The sequence below is a fragment of the Salvelinus sp. IW2-2015 genome, linkage group LG18, assembly GCF_002910315.2.
Source record: "Salvelinus sp. IW2-2015 linkage group LG18, ASM291031v2, whole genome shotgun sequence".
NCBI lineage: Eukaryota > Metazoa > Chordata > Actinopteri > Salmoniformes > Salmonidae > Salvelinus > Salvelinus sp. IW2-2015.
In genome coordinates, this window is record NC_036858.1 from 42140690 (window position 1) to 42159992 (window position 19303).

The window sequence follows — 19303 nt, forward strand, 5'->3', positions numbered from 1 at the left end:
TATGCTCTGTGCGATTTTCCAATCGCGCTCCTAAATTATATCCGTCTCTCACAGGGGATTTTTGGCCGCGCATAATTATTTTCATATTTTTTTGTAATTCCACATTTTATGTACATTTTACAAATGTTATATTGATTCATTATACGTTTGGTCAATATTTAAACGTTTAAAGCACATTTTCATTGCAGTAAATAAATATTTCTGAGATAAATCCGTTTCATATAGGAACCATAGTAAAACTAGTTTTATAGCCGAGATGTATTAATGGTAGGACAAAAACGGTCTTAAAAACAGCATGAGAACGACAGAACTTCACGACTAATTGTAATTTCATTGGACTCCGTCTAGAAAACCAACGTTACATCAGCTACATAATAAACAAGGCAAGGTAATACCGCTCTCGGAACTGTCACTAACGTGAATTTATCATGGTAAAGACACTGACTAGAATGGTGTCGCGTTAGCTAGCTAGCAGTCCAGAGAGCTAACTTTTATTGTCTTGACTTAATTTGCAAATATCCTGTAATTTTTAGTTTAGGCCTATATATTGAAGACTTCGAGAGATCAAGATGGCATGTGATCAATTGCAGTTACATAAGAAACCAGTTAGCTAGCTAGCTCAATTACATCATACCACGATAGCAAGGTCTCCAGAGGCATGTCCAAACTAGAACCCTAGAGYTTACTTTAACAGTTAGCAAGCGAATCAGTACATTAATCGATATAGGACGAGCTGAGTAGTTTATTTTCCTATAATTCAATTAGCTATCATTCAAATGTCATTGTACATACAGTGCACTCAAAGTATTCATACCACTTGACTTTTTCCACATTTTACGTTACAGCTTTATTCTAAAATGGATGAAATAKTTTTTTCTTAATCTACACACTAACCTCAATGAAAAAGCAAAAAATAAAAAAGTTTGCACAAAAATAAAAAACTGATCACGTTCACATAATTATTCAGACACTTTACTCAGTACTTTGTTGAAGCACGTTTGGCAGCGATTACAGCCATGAGTCTTCTTGGGAATGACGCTGTAAGCTTGGCACACCTGTATTCGGGGGGTTTCTCCCATTCTTCACTGAAGATGCTCTCAGGCTCTGTCAGGTTGGATGGGAAGCTTTGCTGCACAGGGGGTTCAAGTCGGTACCAGAGTGCCAAGTCTAGGATAAAAAGGCTTCTCAACAGTTTTTACCCCCAAGCCATAAGACTCCTGAACAGGTAATCAAATGGCTACCTGGACTATTTGCTTTGTGTGCCCCCACACAACCACTCTTTTAAGCTGCTGCTACTACTCTGTTTATCATATATGCGTAGTCACTTTAACTATACATTMATGTACATACTACCTCAATTAGGCTGACCAACCAGTGCTCCCGCACATTGGCTAACCGGGCTATCTGCATTGTCCCACCACCCACCAACTCATATTTTACGCTACTGCTACTCTGTTCRTCATATGCATAGTCACTTTAACCATATGTACATACTACCTCAATCAGCCTGACTAACTGGTGTCTGTATGTAGCCTCGCTACTGTATATAGCCTCGTTGTTATTTTTCTCTGTCTCTTTACTGTTGTATTATTTCTTTACTTCCCTATTGTTCACCTAATAGCTTTTTTGCACTATTGGTTAGAACATGAGAACATATGAAAGCTGGTGGTTCCTTTTAACAYGAGTCTTCAATATTCCCAGGTAAGAMGTTTTAGGTTGTAKTTATTATAGGACTTTCTCTCTATACGATTTGTATTTCATATACCTTTGACTATTGGATGTTCTTATAGGCCCTATAGTATTGCCAGTGTAACAGTATAGCTTCCATCCCTCTCCTCGCCGCTACCTTGGCTCGAACCAGGAACACATCGACAACAGCCACCCTCGACGCAGCGTTACCCATGCAGAGCAAGGGGAACAACTACTCCAAGTCTCAGAGCGAGTGACGTTTGAAACGCTATTAGCGTGCACCCCGCTACCTAGCTAGCCATTTCACATCGGCTACACCAGCCTAATCTCGGGAGTTGATAGGCTTGAAGTCATAAACAGCGCAATGCTTGAAGCATTGCAAAGAGCTGCTGGCAAAATGCACGAAAGTGCTGTTTGAAYGAATGCTTACGAGCCTGCTGTTGCCTACCATCGCTCAGTCAGACTGCTCTATCAATCATAGACTTAATTATAACACACAGAAATACGAGCCTTGGGTCATTWATATGGTCGAATCCGGAAACTATCATCTCAAAAACAAAACATTTATTCTTTCAGTGAAATACGGAACAGTTACGTATTTTATCTAACGGGTGGCATCCATAAGTCTAAATATTCCTGTTACATTGCACAACCTTCAATGTTATGTCATAATTACGTAATATTCTGGCAAATTAGTTCGCAATGAGCCAGGCGGCCCAAACGCAAGAGTGATTATTTTAAGTGATTATTTTATGGTTTGAGAGTCTTTTAGGTTCCTTTTTGCAAACTCCAAACGGGCTGTCATGTGCCTTTTCCTGATGAGTGGCTTCTGTCTGGCCACTCTACCATCAGGCCTGATTGATGGAGTGCTGTAGAGATGGGAGAACCTTCCAGAAGGACAACTACTTCCACAGAGGAGCTCTGTCAGGTTCTTGGTCACCTCCCTGACCAAGATCCTTTTCCCCCGATTGCTCCGTTTGGCCTGGCGGCCAGATCTAGGAAGGGTCTTGGTGGTTGCAAACAACTTCCATTTAAGAATGGATGCCACTATGTTCTTGGTGAACTTAAATGCTGTAGATATTTTTTGGAACCCTTCCCTAGATCGGTGCCTCGACACAATCCTATCTCGGAGCTCTATGGACAATTCCTTCGACCTCATGGCTTGGTTTTTGCTCTGACATGCAGTGTCAACTGTGGGACCTTATATACAGGTGTGTTTGTGCCTTTGCAAATCATGTCCAATCAACTAAATTTACCACAGGTGGACTCCCAAGTGACGCAGTGGTCTAAGGCACTGCGTCTCAGTGTGTCGCTACAGTCCCTARTTCGAATCCAGGCTGTATCTCATCCGGCTGTGATTGGGAGTCCCATAGGGCGGTGCACAATTTACCCAGCGTCGTCCGGGTTTGGCCGRGGTAGGTCGTCGTTGTAAGTAAGAATTTTTTCTTAACTTACTTGCCTACTTAAATAAAGGTTAATTATTATGAAGTTGTATAAAACATCTCAAGGATGGTCATTGGAAAAAGGATCCACCTAAAGCTCAATTTCGAGTCTCATAGCAAAGGGTCTGAATACTTATGTAAATAAGGTATTTCAGTTTTATTTTTTATTCATTTGCAAAAATTCTAAACCTGTTTACTCTGTCATTATGGGATATTGTGTGTAGATTGAGGGGGRAAATGTATTTAATACATTTTAGAATAAGGCTAATGTAACAAAATGTGGAGAAAGTCAAGGGGTCTGATTTACTTTTTGAATGCACTGTATGTCACAATGTCCTGACCTACAACAGTCTCTGCTGATATCAAAGTCAAGAAACATCACTTCTCTTGTTATTGCTCATATCATAGGTTCATCAAGCCATCCCCACAATGGACCTACTTAGTAGAACAGCCATGCAAGAGGACATGGTCCAGTACAATCTCTTCTTGGTTCAGCCAAACGTCTCAGACACACATGCTGACGAACTATGTCTGCAACACCTAGTGGAGGAGATTTTGGCCAAGGTTGCACCTCTCGTTATGCGGTATATCTGGCAACAGCAACCATTCAACCTCAAGTACCACACTGAGAAAGGTACAGTACWTGTCCTGATCTGGATACAAATGCTCTTCAAGGTTTTAAGTATTTGTTATATCAATTAATTTCAAGCTTTGACTGATTGAATGKTGATGTCTTGATTGTACCTGCAGGGGGAGTTCCTGCACACATTGGAGGTAGCACTGTGTTTGGGGACAGTGTGGAGGATGAGTGGTTCATTGTATACCTCCTCCTACAAATCACGCAAGCCTTCCCTRAACTTGCTGCCAGGTAGAGTGGAACCCAGTCTGCAAAGCCCTGTAATACTTCCAGTTGATTTCAATTCTTCTTTTGTGTTTTCTTTCCTACTGATATTTACTTTAACTTGATACAGGTTAGAGGACAATGATGGGGAGTTCCTTCTGATTGAAGCAGCAGACTATCTTCCAAAGTGGTTGAATCCAGAGAGTAGTGAGAACAGAGTAAGATATCTACGTGTGATGACTACAATCTGTGTATCGCTCTCTGTACATCGCTTCACATACCTTACTATCCCTTTGTTTGTTGTCTCTGTAGGTGCATATCAGGTCTCGCTCACTCTGGTCTCTCTGTCACTCTGGTCTCTCTGTAGGTCTCTCTCAATCTGTGTGTTTCTCTGGTTCTGGTCTGCTAGGTGTTCCTCCACAGAGGTGAGCTGTACATCCTGCCTTGTCCCTCCAGCTCTGGTGATGTTGGCCTGCCCAGGGATGCGGTGCCCAGTGTGACCCAGGCTCTGGCACTGCTGTCATCTCACACACAGGCCTGTCTCGCAAGTCCCAAAATCCGCACTGCCCTGGGRAAAAGACTGGAGGGGTGAGTGAAGCAGCAGAAACAACGCTATGACTTGAAGTGATTGTAGGGTATCTGTTTGAGGGTAGATTTGGGCCTTATGATTGCTCAGAAATACATATTTAAAGGTATATAGATTTGTGTAGGTCTAGCCACACATTCAATCCTACTGTCATAATGACCGCAAGTGGGTGTATCTGGCTTCACAGATATCCAGAGAAGATCCAGGCAAACCTTCACCATGCTCACTGCTTCCTGCCTGCGGGCATCGCTACAGTGTTGGCAAAGCGACCAGAACTGGTTGCCCCGGCAGTGTCAGCTTTCTACCTGAGAGATCCAGTGGATCTACAGGCCTGTCGGACGTTCCGGACCTTTCCCGCTGACACACGAGTCCTAACCTCAGTACACATAAGTTGCCTTTGACTGGTTGACGGATGTATGCATTTTAGTGTTGTCATGATACCAATATTGAGATACCAGATTTTCCTTGGCAAAAAAAGAATACTACACAGCCTAAACTCTATTGTCCTTTAAAACCTGCTTTTGTAAAATATGTGCTATAGCTTGTGAAATATACAAATGTGACTCTGGTTGGAAACATAAGGCTGTTTTTGTGTCCTTTACTTCCTAGTATCGCGGTACTGGTATCATTACAACATGACTGCATTGTGTGTTATGYTGTGTAGTTTTGGTATATTAGTGCTGTATTTAGATGTTGTCTATTTGTATTTCCAGGTGACGTTCACCCGTTGCCTGTACGCCCAAATGCAGCAGCAGCATTTCACCCCCGACCGGAGGAGTGGGTTCACCCTGCCTGCCCGGTCCCACCCCCAGTACCGTGCCCACGAGCTGGGCATGAAACTGGTGAGTTCACCCCCACCCACTAACAATATTGATATTTCTTAGACTACTTGGGATAATTATTTATTGTGTAGATCTTAGTCATTCTTGTCTCTGACCTTCCCAGGCCCATGGCTTTGAAATCCTGTGCTCCAAATGCAGACAGCCATCATCGGTACCTGATGCTCCCATCAGCTGTAACCCCTTGTGGAAAGGATTTCTGAACAGTCTGAAGAAGAATGGTTATTTCARAGTGAGTCATTACTCTGCCTCTGACAGAAAGGGTGATTGGCTCAAGGCTTGCATATATTTGGTTGATGTGTGTGTATATATCACGTGTCACATTTTTATGTAATATTTATTTTATATGATATAACATTTAGCAGACACTAGCTCATCGGTTTTGTACCAATGAACTTGAGTTATTAAACCGCTGTAATCTTGACAGCATGTACAATTGCTTCAACTGATYGTTAACCCAGTGAACTGATTACACATGTTCAAGAGTATACATTTTTCTATTGGTTAGCAACAGACAAAAAAAAACATTAGCAATCTTGCAAACAAAAGTAAATAATTATTTCATAATTGTTGGTGGGGGGGGAATAAACTCTTGAACAGACTCCTAGATTACTCATAACAACCCTCTATTTCGTGTTTCAGTGAGGATAGCAGTGTTGTGCTGTTAGCATTGCAATTGTCAGTGTTTCACAGCGTTATACCTTTTGGTGACATATTATTGTGTTGTCTGGCAGGGGGAGCTGGAGGGCTCTGCACATTACAGAAAACTGATGACCTCAGCAGAGAACTTCTTTAAGCAGTCAATCACCCCAACACACAGGTGAGTGCTTTCCGCTTGTGTGTGTAGGTACACGTGTGGTATTTTCAATGCCGTGGTTTTAGAGGCCCTCTTAGCCRCAGAGACAAATTTACCTGTTTTAAAGCTAATTTCCTGCAATTTTCCCATGGGGCAGAGCGAGAGTGCGGTTTCAAACAAATTCTTGCAATTCTACACATTTTGTCAACAGGGCTGAGAATTTTCAGTTGTAAAGCAAATTTCCTAACAATTATGCGCAATTTGACATGGCATAGGCCATCTGAGTGACTCAAACATGACAAAATCAATGTGGACTTCATGACATTTTGGGAATTTCAGATTCTCCCTGACTGTCTAGTTTTGGTGGTTGTTAGTTCTTAAAGAGGATCTTATTGAAAAATATATTGCTCCATTAGCTTTTCTACGTACTTTCTATCTGGTTTTAGTCGTTTAAGTTTACTGAAAATGCTTTAGCAGTGCACCACTGCTAAATGCATATAGGGGAAACACTGTGTGAATACACTATCATGTGTGTGTTTGTAGCTCAGGTGGCAGGGCCCCAGCTGAGGAGGTCCTTCAGCTATTACAGAGCTGTGCTCCCTACAACTTGGATGAGCTGAGTAAACGGGAGGCCCATCTACCCCCAGAGGATAGTGAGTACATCACCTCACTTTACTATAGTACAACAGTCAGTCTTGTACCWGCTCAGGTGCATTGAGTGAAGTTCCGTTTATTTTATCTCACTCACTGAACTGATATGTTCACAATAACGTAGCATACTGGCTTTCATGTTAGATAAACCACAGTCATAAGGACTGCTGATTAGGGGAAGGGATCAGCCTGTAGTGAACATACCCATGTAGTAAACAGAACAAAGAAGCGGTTTCCTTAAAGATAAGCTAGAATGAGCTCAAGGTTGATGACAACACTGATTTTTTTTTTCTTATCCCCCATGTCCAGGTGAAAGTTGGCTGGATATTTCAGCCCAGGAKTTGGAGCATCTGTTGGAGGAAAGAGAGGGGAGTGGAGTGGGGTTGGGTGGCTCAAAGCCCAGCCTGACCAAACATACGCAGGGGGGAAGGAGTGAGAAAGGGGAGGAGGAGGGCAGCTACAGCCTGGTGGCTGTGACCCAGGGCATGAAGAACTTCATCAACGCCATGTCTTCACACGAGGGGGCCGAACTACCCTGGTTAGACTGGCTGATTCACTGTCTGTACACACTGTTCTACTTAGCAGTTAGCTTCCCACGTAAAGGGCTATGCAATAATACTCTATAGAACGTTAATGTACGCTAGCTGACTAACGGGTATTCAGGTATATGTAATATATATGTAATTTGCCTTTGTTTGTTATAGGTCCCATTCAAATGAGCCRTTCAGGTTTGATCCAGAATCCATGGCTGGTGCACTGGACAGACTACTGGGTATGTAGTTGAATAAGGGCTACTGTTTTATGAAATCCATGTCACAGTAGAACTAGCTTGAAGTGGTGGTCTGCGTTACCTGCCCTGCACAGGTATGAATTTAAAGCCAGAGCTCTCCCATGCCTGCGACATTCATGCCCTACCCAGGACAGATTTATTCTGCCAAATTTAAGGCCCGGCCCRAAATCTGAAATAACTTATTCTGTTTGTAAATCCATTAGCTGCTCCTCGCTGTCTCACTCGCTCCCTGCGCGCACCCCTCTCTACTCATGACGCTTTTGAGTCTGAGTATCCATAGCAATGGATCAACTTGGGCTGCTCTGCTCAATGAAGAGACATGAGCGAGCAGTTGTGTAATTTTCATCACTCTGAACTTGAGGAACATCATTTTCTGTGAAATAATCTCCTGTTTTATATTGGACAAGGTTGAAGCACKTCTGAAATTATATTATGGTCTTAGTCAGATGGCACATAGATGGTGTTAAGTTCATGTTTTAAGTATCCCTATATTTCTGTTATTACGGGGCTATCACTCAGTCAAGAGTGCGCAGGAAGTCTAGTCATTGATGGACCTAGCCTTGAGTGTAATGGCTACCTTTGAGTGTGTTCATACGGTATAGTAAACTTTGTTAAACTGGAACCTTGTCGTTGTGTCATTTCGAGTTAACAGATGGCACCGACAGACATGGAAGCTCTGCTTATATCTCCTAAAACTTTGTAGTATTGTTGTTTTTGTGTTAATTCTTACATTATTAGCCCGGAACGTTTTTTGTGTTATTACATACAGCCGGTAATAACTTTAGGATATCMGAGCGGCGGTAACTTACCAGGAATATGACTTTCCCGAATTGGAGCCTTTTTTTYGTACCCCCAGGGCAATTTAACTTATTCCAGAGGCTACTCTGAGACGCCACCGGCGGAGAAAGAGGTATTCGGAGTGGACTTCTAGTCCGACTCTGGAGATGAGCACACATCCACCACTTCCGTGTATATTACTCGCTAATGTTCAGTCTCTGGACAATAAAGTAGACGAGCTCAGTGCGAGAATCTCCTTCCAGAGAGACATCAGGGACTGTAACGTACTCTGTTTCACGGAATCATGACTCTCTCGGGACTTACTGTCCCCGTCCATACAGCCAGCTGGGTTCTCGGTACATCGTGCAGACAGGCATAAAGAACTCTCCGAGAAGAAGAAAGGCGGTGGTGTATGTTTCATGATTAATTACTCATGGTGTGATTGTGATAACATACAGAAACTCAAGTCTTTTTGTTCACCTGACCTAGAATACCTCCCAATCAAGTGCCGATCGTATTACCTCCCAAGAGAATTCTCTTCTGTTATAGTCACAGCCGAGTATATAKTCCCCTTCAAGGAACTACAATGGACTTTATGCACACTGGACACCACAAATCCTGAGGCCGCATTTATTGTAGCTGGGGATTTTTAACAAAGCGAATGTGTGGAGAACACTACCGAAGTTCTATCAACACATTGACTGTAGTACTCGTTCTGGAAAAACACAGGACCACTGTTACTCCCCCTTTTCGAAATGCCTACAAGACCCTCTGCTGCACTCCCTTCGGCAAATCCGATCACGACTCCATTTTGCTCCTCCCTTCCTATGGGTAGAAACTCCAACAGGAAGTACCTGTGCTAAGGTCTATTCAACGCTGGCCTGACCAATCGGAATCCATGCTTCAAGATTGTTTTGATCACATGTACTGAGATATGTTCCGGGTAGCCTGTGAGAATAACATTGACTTAATACGTAGACACCGTGACTGAGTTCATCAGGAAGTGTACAGGGGATGTTGTTACCACTGACTATTAAAACCTACCCAAACTGGATAGATGGCAGCATTCGCACAACTGAAARCTCGAACTACTGCATTTAACCATGGCACGATGAAAGGGAATATGGTCGAATACAAAAGTGTAGTTATTCCCTCCATAAGGCAATCAAACAGGCAACACGTCAGTACAGAGACAAAGTGGAGTCGCAATTCAATGACTGACACGTATGTTGCAGGGTCTGCAGACAATCACTGATTACAAAGAGAAAATGAGCCACGTTGCGGACACCGACGTCTTGCTGTCGGACAAGCTAAACCCCTTCACTCGCTTTGAGGATAACACAGTGCCACCAACGCGGCCTGCTCCCAAGGACTGTGGGCTCTCGTTCTCCGTGGCCGACGTGAGTAAGACATTTAAGCGTGTTAACCCCCGCAGGGCTGCCGGCCCAGACTGCATCCCTAGCTGCGTTCTCGGTACATGCGCAGACCAGCTGGCTGGAGTGTTTACGGACATATTCAATCTCTCCTTATCCCAGTCTGCTGTCCCCACTTGCTTCAAGCTGTCCAGCATTGTTCCTTTACACAAGAAAGCAAAGGAAAGCACTCACTTCTGTCATCATGAAGTGCTTTTGAGAGGCTAGTTAAGAATCATATCCCTTCTACCTTACCTTACACCTTAAACCCACTTCAATTTGCTTACCGCCCCAATAGATCCACAGACGATGYAATCACAATCACATTGACCTATCCCATCTGAACAAGAGGAATACCTATGTAAGAATGCTGTTCATTGACTATAGCTCAGCCTTCAACACCATAGTACCCCCCCAAGCTCATTATTAAGCTCGGGGCCCTGGGTCTGAACCCCACACTGTGCAACTAGGTCCTGGACTTCCTGACGGGCCGCCCCCAGGTGGTGAAGGTAGGAAACAACACCTCCACTTCGCTGATCCTCAACACACGGGCCCCACAAGGGTGTGTGCTCAGCCCCCTTCTGTACTCCTTGTTCACCCATTAACTGCATGGCCATGCACGCCTCCAACTCAATCAAGTTTGCAGACGACACAACAGTAGTAGGCCTGATTACCAGCAATGACGAGGCCGCCTCAATGTCAACAAAACAAAGGAGCTGATCATGGACTTCAGGAAACAACAGAGGGAGCAAGCCGCTATCCACATCGTCAGGACTGTAGTGAAGGTGGAAAGTTTTAAGTTCCTCTGTGTACACATCACTGACAATCTGAAATTGTCCACCCACACAGACAGTGTGGTGAAGACGCAGCAGCGCTTCTTCAACCTCGGGCCAAACCAAATTTCTATAGCCTCCCAAGACCCTCAACTTTTACAGATGCACAGTTRAGTGACTCAGCGGTCTAAGGCACTGCATCATAGTGCTTGAGGCGTCACTACAGATCCGTGTTCGATCCCGGGCTTTGTCGCAGTCGGCCGTGACCAGGAGACCCATGAGGCGGTGCACAATTGGCCCAACATCATCCGGGTTAGGGAAGGGTTTGTCCTTTTCCCATCGCGCTCGATTCTGGGCTGTATCACCGCTGGTATGGCAACTGCACTTCCCGCAATCGTGTTGTCTACCAAATGCATCACCRGGGGCACACTTCCTGCCCTCCAGGCCAYGTACAGCACCCGATGTCACAGGAAGGCCAAAAAGATCATCAAGTACATCGACCATCCGAGCCATGGCCTGTTCACCTTGCTATCATTCAGAAGGCGATGTCAGTACAGTTTAAGATAAAGTTAAAAATATATTTTTAACTTTAACTAGGTAAGTCAGTTAAGAATAAATTCTTATTTACAATGACGGCCTAGGAACTGTGGGTTAACTGCCTTGTTCAGGGGCAGAACGAYAGATTTTTACCTTGTCAGCTCGGYGATTCGATCCAGCAACCTTTCGGTTACTGGCTCTAACCACTAGGCTACCTGCTGCCCCARGTGCATCAAGCTGGGACCGAGAGACTGAAAAACAGCTTCTATCTCAAGGCCTTCAAACTGTTAAATTGCTGTCACAAGCCGCTACTCAACCCTGCACCTTCATACAAAGACATGGAATCACTGTCCACTTTAATAATGTTTACATACTGCTTTACTCATCTCATATGTGTATGTACTGTATTTTAGTCAAAGCCACTCCGATATTGCTCGTCCTAATATTTATGTTTCTTAATTCCATTATTTTATATTTGTGTGAATTGTTAGATACTACTGCCCTGTTGGAGCTAGGAACAGAAGCATTTCGCTACATCCGCAATAACGGCTAAATATGTGGTGACCAATAACATTTTATTTGATATGCTTGTACTGCACAGCAGAGTATATGTGCAAATGGTTCAGCTTCAARATGTTAGTGATAACCGAGCCCTGCCCTTACCCTAGTTATTGATTAAAAGAAGACAGGCCCGACCCTAACCTGCTGTATAATGTCGGGGCCTGTCTAGTCTGTACTTTTCAGCTATGTAAATATTTCAGGGGCTAAGGACGAGGATTTGGACTCAGACGACCTAGATGACGATGATGACGACGATGATGATGATGATGATAGCGTGAAGGGTCCTACTGGACCGCTAGGAGTAGGGCCAGAAGCTTTGGAAGGTCTTAGGGAGTACATGGATGAGATGGACCATGAGCTAATGGGCACAAACATTGGACAGAGCTTCAACCAGCAGGCAAGTCCAAGTTGTGGGGATATTTATTACTTCTTGTTGCAGTGTGCAAATTCTGTAAAGAGTTATTTGGAGAGAGGCTGCATAAGTTGAATTAGTTGCATAGAAATATGTTAAATAACGATTTTATTCTATGGTTCAAGCAGGACACCAGTAAAGCAGGCCCCAGCCAGGAGGATCTGTTGGGTGAGGATGAAGAGGAGATCCAGCCCCTGAACATAGACCTTAACCTGGTCACTAACCTCCTGGAGTCTCTGAGCTCCCAGGCTGGGCTGGCCGGGCCTGCCTCTAACCTGCTGCACAGTCTTGGCATCCACCTGCCCCCCAATACTGACCGTTCATGAACATCTGCCCCCCAACACTGACCTTTCATTATGACCTAGCGTCCATATCTTACTGTCTGCACAGCCAGGATGCACAGGACTTTAAACTCTTGGCTCAGAGTACACTGGGCCAGAATCAATATTGATCATCAGGATAGGGGTTTGACAACTCGATCGTGTTTGCATTCAGAATGGCAGGATCTAAAAGTTAACTGTAACCCTAAAACGTGTGATTCTAACATAGAGACACTTGTGTCCCTGTTGGAATTATTAATCTGGTTCTGACTGTCTGAAATATYTTTTCTTTTTTACAGCACTTAGAATACATGAAATAGTCAAATAATAAAGCCATTACTTTTTGGGGACAAAATGTGTATTCATTTTCTAAATTAAATGTGGTTTCAAGGCAGTGAAAATACCTTTCCTCACTTACCCTGTGCCTTTATTGGAATTACATTGTTATTAAATATTAACCAAGCCCAGCCAATTTCAGTAATAATACATGTTCAGATAAATGCGTTGACTTGCTCACTGACCAGGTTTCCACATAACCTTTTCATCTGAGTAAAGTACTGCATATGTCGGATAAAAAATGTCAGGACAGGCCTGATGGAAACAGCAAATTTGTCAGTAAACTTTACAAATGTCAAAAAAAGATTCTAGACAATGTGAGATTTGTCAGTAACATTAATTATGTGGAAAATGGTGGTGGAAACACCTTTATGCACAATAATGATTTATTAACGTAAACCTGGAGTCACGCGAAGATATGTTTTGTGGTCATCCCACTAAGACTCAGGGAAAGTTTATTAGGTTACAGATGAAATATGTTATGAAATTCACAGGGTGTTGAAAGTGCACGGTGATGAGTTTGCTGCGCCTTTCCAATATATATTTTATTTGACAAATAAAAATGATCTCGCTATAATCCATAATTAACCTACCCCCCCACTGTATATGTGAGCTGTTGGCTAGTGTTTTATTATATAACTATTAATAACTGTTGCTATTTAACGCAACMGTTTTTGTGACAATTGCTAGAGTAGAAAATGAACTGATTTTTATTCGGTAGATTTACATGAACATACAAACGTTCTAAGTCYTATCAACTGATTTCAGCCAGTGTATTGTATGTCTGTGGATTGACTGCGTTGTTTGAATTGAATATTGGCAGTTAGAAAAATGCATGGAATCATTCCTCTAAATTTGGATGGCTAGCTAACAAACATACAGTGCATATAAATTCTTCAAATGCATTATTTTACACTATCTTATAGCACTGGCAAACCATGGTTGACCAACTCCCAGACCAAAATGGCTAACATTTACCTTATAAGGTTCAAGACTATTCTAGTATTGTAATTTGATGGTCATCATGCGCTGCTTTTTATTATTTTTGTCTTTTGTAGCTCAGTTGGTAGTGCATGGTGCTTGTAACGCCAGGGTAGTGGGTTCGATTCCCGCGACCGTCCATATGTAAAACCTATACATGCATGACTAAGTTRCTTCGGATAAAAGCGTCTGCTAAATGGCATATGTTATTATATTATCCCCAACAAGTTGGTTCTTTATGCATATTTTTGAATATTCACATGATTGGATGGAAACCTAGCCACTTAACTTTTATTGTTGCATGTGGGGATTTGAAAAACCTTGAGGTAGACAGTGTATCTTTATAGGTTAACACTTGAACTGTATTGCTTATCATTTAGTTKATCAATTACACCACTCTAAAGTAGCAGCCTTATGACATATTCCCAGTCACATTCTGATCATTTCTGTATGGTTGATAATCCAGTGCAAGATTTTATCCAGTCTCCCTACATATTGAGTGCCTTTTCAAACCATTTTCTATAGGTTCAGTAGTAAGTATGATATACAGGATAAGAAGGAACAAAAGGCGCTGGTAATAAAAGCGCTGCACCTAGGGGTTGAAGACTTTGTACTACAGAGAGTGAGTAATACTGCTCTGTAGGACAACTATCCTGCTACTAGTAGAAGTTGACATAGACATAGATCTAGGATCAGATTATCCTTGCCAAATCCTCCCTTTAACCATTAACTTTTACAGATCCACAATCGAGAGCATCCTGTCAGGCTGTATCACAGCCTGGTACAGCAACTGCTCCACCGTCAACTGCAAGGCTCTACAGAGGGTGATGTGGTCTGCACAACGCATCACCGGGGGCAAACTACCTGCCCTCCATGACACCTATAGCACCCGATGTCACAGGAAGGCAAAAAAGATCAAGGACAATAACCACCCGAGCCACTGCCTGTTCACACCACTACCATCCAGAAGGCGAGGTCAGTACAGGTGCATCAAAGCTGGGRCCGAGAGACTGAAAAACAGCTTCAAGGCTATCAGACTGCTTAACAGCAATTACTAACTCYGAGAGGCTGCTGCCTACATGGAGACCCAATCACTGGCCACTTTTACAAATGGATCACTAGTCACTTTAAACAATGCCACTTTAATAATGTTTATATATAATGTCATATGTCTATACTGTATGTTATACCAACTATGCCGCTCGGCCATCGCTCATCCATATATTTATATGTACATATTCTCATTCACCCCTTTTAGATGTGTGTGTATTAAGTAGATGGGGAATTGTTAGATATTACTGCGCTGTCGGAACCAGAAGCACAAGCATTTTGCCACACTCGCATTAACATCTGCTAACCATGTGTATGTGACAAATGCAATTTGATTTGAGGGAGGCAACTGACTTCTGACTAGTCTCTATAGTCAACTTCATCCTCCTCCATGTTGGATCATCTACAACAGGCTGTACAAYGGTCTTGTTAATCCGTGTCCCGTGTGGAGTAGCGCTGCAGCCAGCGGTGAGAAGGTCAGAGCGGCCATGTCCACCAAGAGGTGCTGTAGAGCTCCCAGCAGCAGTATTGCCAGCAGGTAGCCCATGAAGAGCAGGCTGTGCCAGCTACCCTCGCCCAGTGCCCGGGGGCCCTCTGGGTGCAGCAGGCACAGGAAGCCAAGCACCAGGCTCTGGTTCACCATCAGGGTGAAGTATAGGTCAAAAGGCGAGGTGTGGGAGCTGCTGTGGCGCCGGTGCTCGGTCTCAGCCACCTTGGCCAGCCAGGTCAGAGAAAGGCTGTGGAGAAGGAGGGCCAGCGGGGCGTAGAGACACTCCAGAACCTCCACTGACGGGAGACCCTGAGACGCTGCAAGGAGAAGGGGTAAGTTAGTGTACTGACACAACTGATGATTGACACGCCAACACATTCAATTTTATGAGACTATTAAGATTTCCCACATACCTCCCCCACTGACTTTCCCCTCAAGCTAAACACTGTAAATGCATTTACCTGTGATAGTGACGGAGGTGAAAGTGATGACCGTAATAAGGCCTGTTAGGTGGACTGATGGCGGTTCTGCCAGCCGCAGGCCGTGACTCCAGCCCACACAGAGCAGGGGCAGCAGGCGCATGGTGAGGGCGTACATGCCAGAGTGGGCACTGGCCTCTGCCCACACACCCAGCACAGCTTGGGCACTGCCACAGATAGAAGGCACCAGCAGGCGCTCTCCCAGAGACAGAGAGTAGGGCTTCAGTGGTGCCAGGCCCATGGCATGGAGGAGCAGCAAGTATAGCAGAGTCACCAGCACCTAGGAAAGACATGCCATAAACACAGGCAAACATTAACCATTTTAAAGAGCAACTGCCCCTAAAAACCAACTTCTCCTTCTGAAAATGGCCTATTTGGCATCGATAAGTCAAACATTTCTTCTAGTGTCARAATTTACTACGAATTGTAAATAAGTGGTCATAGTCCGTCTCATCCAAAACTGAGATTTGCGAGATGATAGTATGTCACATAATGAGGGTTCCGTAACAGTTTTCCTTGGGTTGGGTTTATTTCAGTAAAGCCCACATGCCCACAGCCGGCAGCACCCAAGCAATCATCAATTGGGAACACAGCTGCATGCGACCAGATTGACAATGGGCAACACAATTTGGTTTGACATTTTATATCCCTATGTGGCTAGTTAGGGACCAACAGTAAATTACACAATGTACATGGAACAATATCTTAAAATGTCAATAGCTCTCAATTTCATATACTTAATCTCAAACCAACTATAGATTGTAGAAATTCCTTTACAAATATTGAAAGCATTTAATGAGACAACTAAAAGGTCTGCAACATGAAAATATTTTCCCATTTACATTGTGTAATTTATTGACGGTCCCTAACTAGCCCCGTAGATAGGCTATCCAAAGTCAAACCAGCTTTCCTACAGTCGCACACCAGCCGGCTGAAGATAATTCTGGTCATTATTATTTCAAAAAGTTACCACTTAGCAAAGGCCTAATGATGATTAAGAAACATTGATGGCTCATGCAAAATCCAAACACCACAACTCAAAACCCRACACAAATTACTTTTATAGTAACCCTGAACAAATTGTGCCCTACCTGGACAAATGTGATTGGTACAGCAAACGGGTAGTGGTACTGGGGAATGAAGATATCAGCAACAAAGCTGCGGAGCCGATCTGCCAGGGCATACAACACCATGACCAATAGGGTGGCACTAAAGCTGAGTAATGGCACCAGAGGCTTCCATACATCAGGCAAAAAYCTCCTCAGTGTACTAGCACTCTTCCATCTCATCCACCAAGGACTGGTCAAGGAACACAATGGTACAGAGAGTAATACAGAAGGAGTGTACTTCAGGAGACTATTGATAGAAACATTTGAACGAATAGGAATACACTGCAATGAACTGCATATATCTCATGTGTCTACAATTAAGTACTATTCAACTATTATCTACTATTATAGAAAACAGGTGAATTACCATTCTGTTAGGAGACAGCCCCTGGTAGTAGGGTAGGTATCACTGGGGTCCATCCTCATATTCCAACTGCCTCTCATCAACCCCTCTACTGCAGCAGGTAATGGAGGTAGAGAGCCATCGTTCCTCCACTCCCTAAAAAATGGGCGCTCACCAATCACTTCCATGGCATAAATCACAATAACATTATTTCTTTCTTAATTTACTTCACCATTATCTTGGGCGTTCTGTCTTTGTAACTGCCAAAACACTATGACAAAACAATACATTCCGAAATGCCATATATACATTTTCTGAAATGTTGGTAAATTAGCTTTAATTGTTTTAAAGAAATTATGAAAGAGCTTGGTGTTTTATTTTCACTATCTAATAACACGGGGTTGATATTTTAGAGACAAATTATTTTGCCATATCTGCCTCACTCTCAGATAACTGCTAAATGACTTAAATGTAAATGTAAATGTAAATAAATAAGTAGTACTGCTAGGTTTTACACTGTCAAATGTAACATAACTACATTTTTTATAAAGAACTGCACAAATGATACATTTGTGACAAATATATAAAAAATTATAATTCAATACAGTAATATGAGATCTGTATGTAAAACAATTACCTTGACATTTTAGTACTTTTAAACAGGGTTTCCCAAACTCTTCAAGTGGACTATACCCTATATTTACTCAGACAACACTCCATAAGAAAAATGTATGTTGTTTCCATGACATTTTCATTTCATGTTGTTACCATGACATTACATTTCACCGTTCTATCTGTGATCTATAATATAGGGTGGAAAGATTGGTTTGTTTTTACAGAAGTGCTCTCAGTAACTATATCGGATTGAAAAAGTAACTATGTAAATAAGGCATTTATACTGTACTTATTAAACTGAACTTACTGAATGGACGATGATACTGTACATAGCAAGTCATCATGTAACCACTCACACACAAGAATCATGAACATGCAGATGACATAAGCACCATATAAAACACAAATAGACCAATACCAAGGATAATGTTTTCAAAAGAAACAGAAAATCTAAAATGGTTACACTTAAGAAAATGTACATAGTTTTAACATGTAAAACTGTTGGACTTACCACTGAGTTTGAATTGTTCCATTATGGTGTTTTTACATTAGGTGTTTATTTAATATTCCACAATCTCCTCCACTGTCCCTCGTCTCCTTCTCCTCTCCAACCAATATCCACGGATGAAACAGGTTGATGTGGTTATATTGACGACAGATGCATGTTCCTTATCAAACAGGTTTAAAATAGTTCCCTTTCTTTGTTCTCTGTATGGCGTGTCTGATGGCCAATGACCTGAGCGGAATGCATTTTCCATGAGAACTCTAAGCACACAGAACTTCACGAACTCTAAGCACACAGTAATTGACATCTAGATGGACTTTAACCTCACCTGTTAGATTATAAACTCAGCAAAAAAAGAAATGTCCTCTCACTGTCAACTGTGTTGATTTTCAGCAAACTTAACATGTGTAAATATTTGTATGACCACAAGATTCAACAACTGAGACASAAACTGAACAAGTTCCACAGACATRTGACTAASCAAAATGGAATAATSTGTCCCTGAACAAAGGGGAGGTTCAAATCAAAAGTAACAGTCAGTATGTAGTGTGGCCACCAGCTGCATTAAGTTCTGCAGTGCATCTCCTCCTCATGGACTGCACCAGATTTGCCAGTTCTTGCTTTGAGATGTTACCGCTCTTCCACCAAGGCACCTACAAGTTCCCGGACATTTCTGGGGGAATGGCCCTAGCCTCACCCTCCGATCCAACAGGTCCCAGACGTGCTCAATGGAACTGAGATCCGGGCTCTTCGCTGGCCATGGAGAACACTGACATTCCTGGTGGCATTGTCATGCTGGAGGGTCATGTCAGGATGAGCCTGCAGGAAGGCTACCACATGAGGGAGGAGGATGTCTTCCTCTAACGCACAGCGTTGAGATTGCCTGCAATGACAACAAGCTCAGTCCGATGATGCTGTGACACACGCCAGACCATGACGGACCCTCCACCTCCAAATCGATCCTCTCCA

At 43.0% G+C, this 19303-nt stretch overlaps 2 protein-coding genes across 8 annotated transcripts; one reads left to right on the top strand and one right to left on the bottom strand.

Moving 5' to 3' along the window:
- Positions 1–237: 237 nt before the first annotated feature.
- ecd (ecdysoneless homolog (Drosophila)) lies at positions 238–12835 on the top strand. Of its 5 annotated transcripts, XM_070448510.1 has the most exons (15): positions 238–388; positions 2951–3117; positions 3540–3765; positions 3882–3999; positions 4103–4190; positions 4382–4560; positions 4746–4938; positions 5272–5400; positions 5504–5629; positions 6132–6217; positions 6737–6846; positions 7154–7382; positions 7549–7616; positions 11895–12091; positions 12232–12835. In XM_070448510.1, exons 3-15 carry the CDS (start codon positions 3561–3563, stop codon positions 12430–12432), a joined length of 1929 nt encoding a protein of 642 aa, XP_070304611.1. In that variant the 5' UTR covers positions 238–388; positions 2951–3117; positions 3540–3560; the 3' UTR covers positions 12433–12835. The 5 variants fall into 5 exon arrangements, with proteins under 5 accessions (XP_070304611.1, XP_023864560.1, XP_023864563.1 ...); XM_024008792.1 differs by lacking the exon at positions 2951–3117; XM_024008795.2 differs by lacking the exon at positions 2951–3117 and having other exon boundaries at positions 12235–12835.
- A 1172-nt stretch (positions 12836–14007) lies between these two features.
- Positions 14008–18449, bottom strand: LOC111978786 (uncharacterized). Of its 3 annotated transcripts, none has more exons than XM_070448511.1 (5): positions 18341–18449; positions 17239–17370; positions 16854–16933; positions 15745–16042; positions 14008–15600 (listed from the first exon to the last, which is right to left on the bottom strand). In XM_070448511.1, exons 4-5 carry the CDS (start codon positions 16001–16003, stop codon positions 15197–15199), a joined length of 663 nt encoding a protein of 220 aa, XP_070304612.1. In that variant the 5' UTR covers positions 16004–16042; positions 16854–16933; positions 17239–17370; positions 18341–18449; the 3' UTR covers positions 14008–15196. The 3 variants fall into 3 exon arrangements, with proteins under 3 accessions (XP_070304612.1, XP_023864794.1, XP_023864795.1); XM_024009026.2 differs by having other exon boundaries at positions 16854–17061; XM_024009027.2 differs by lacking the exon at positions 16854–16933.
- Between the last annotated feature and the right edge of the window lie 854 nt (positions 18450–19303).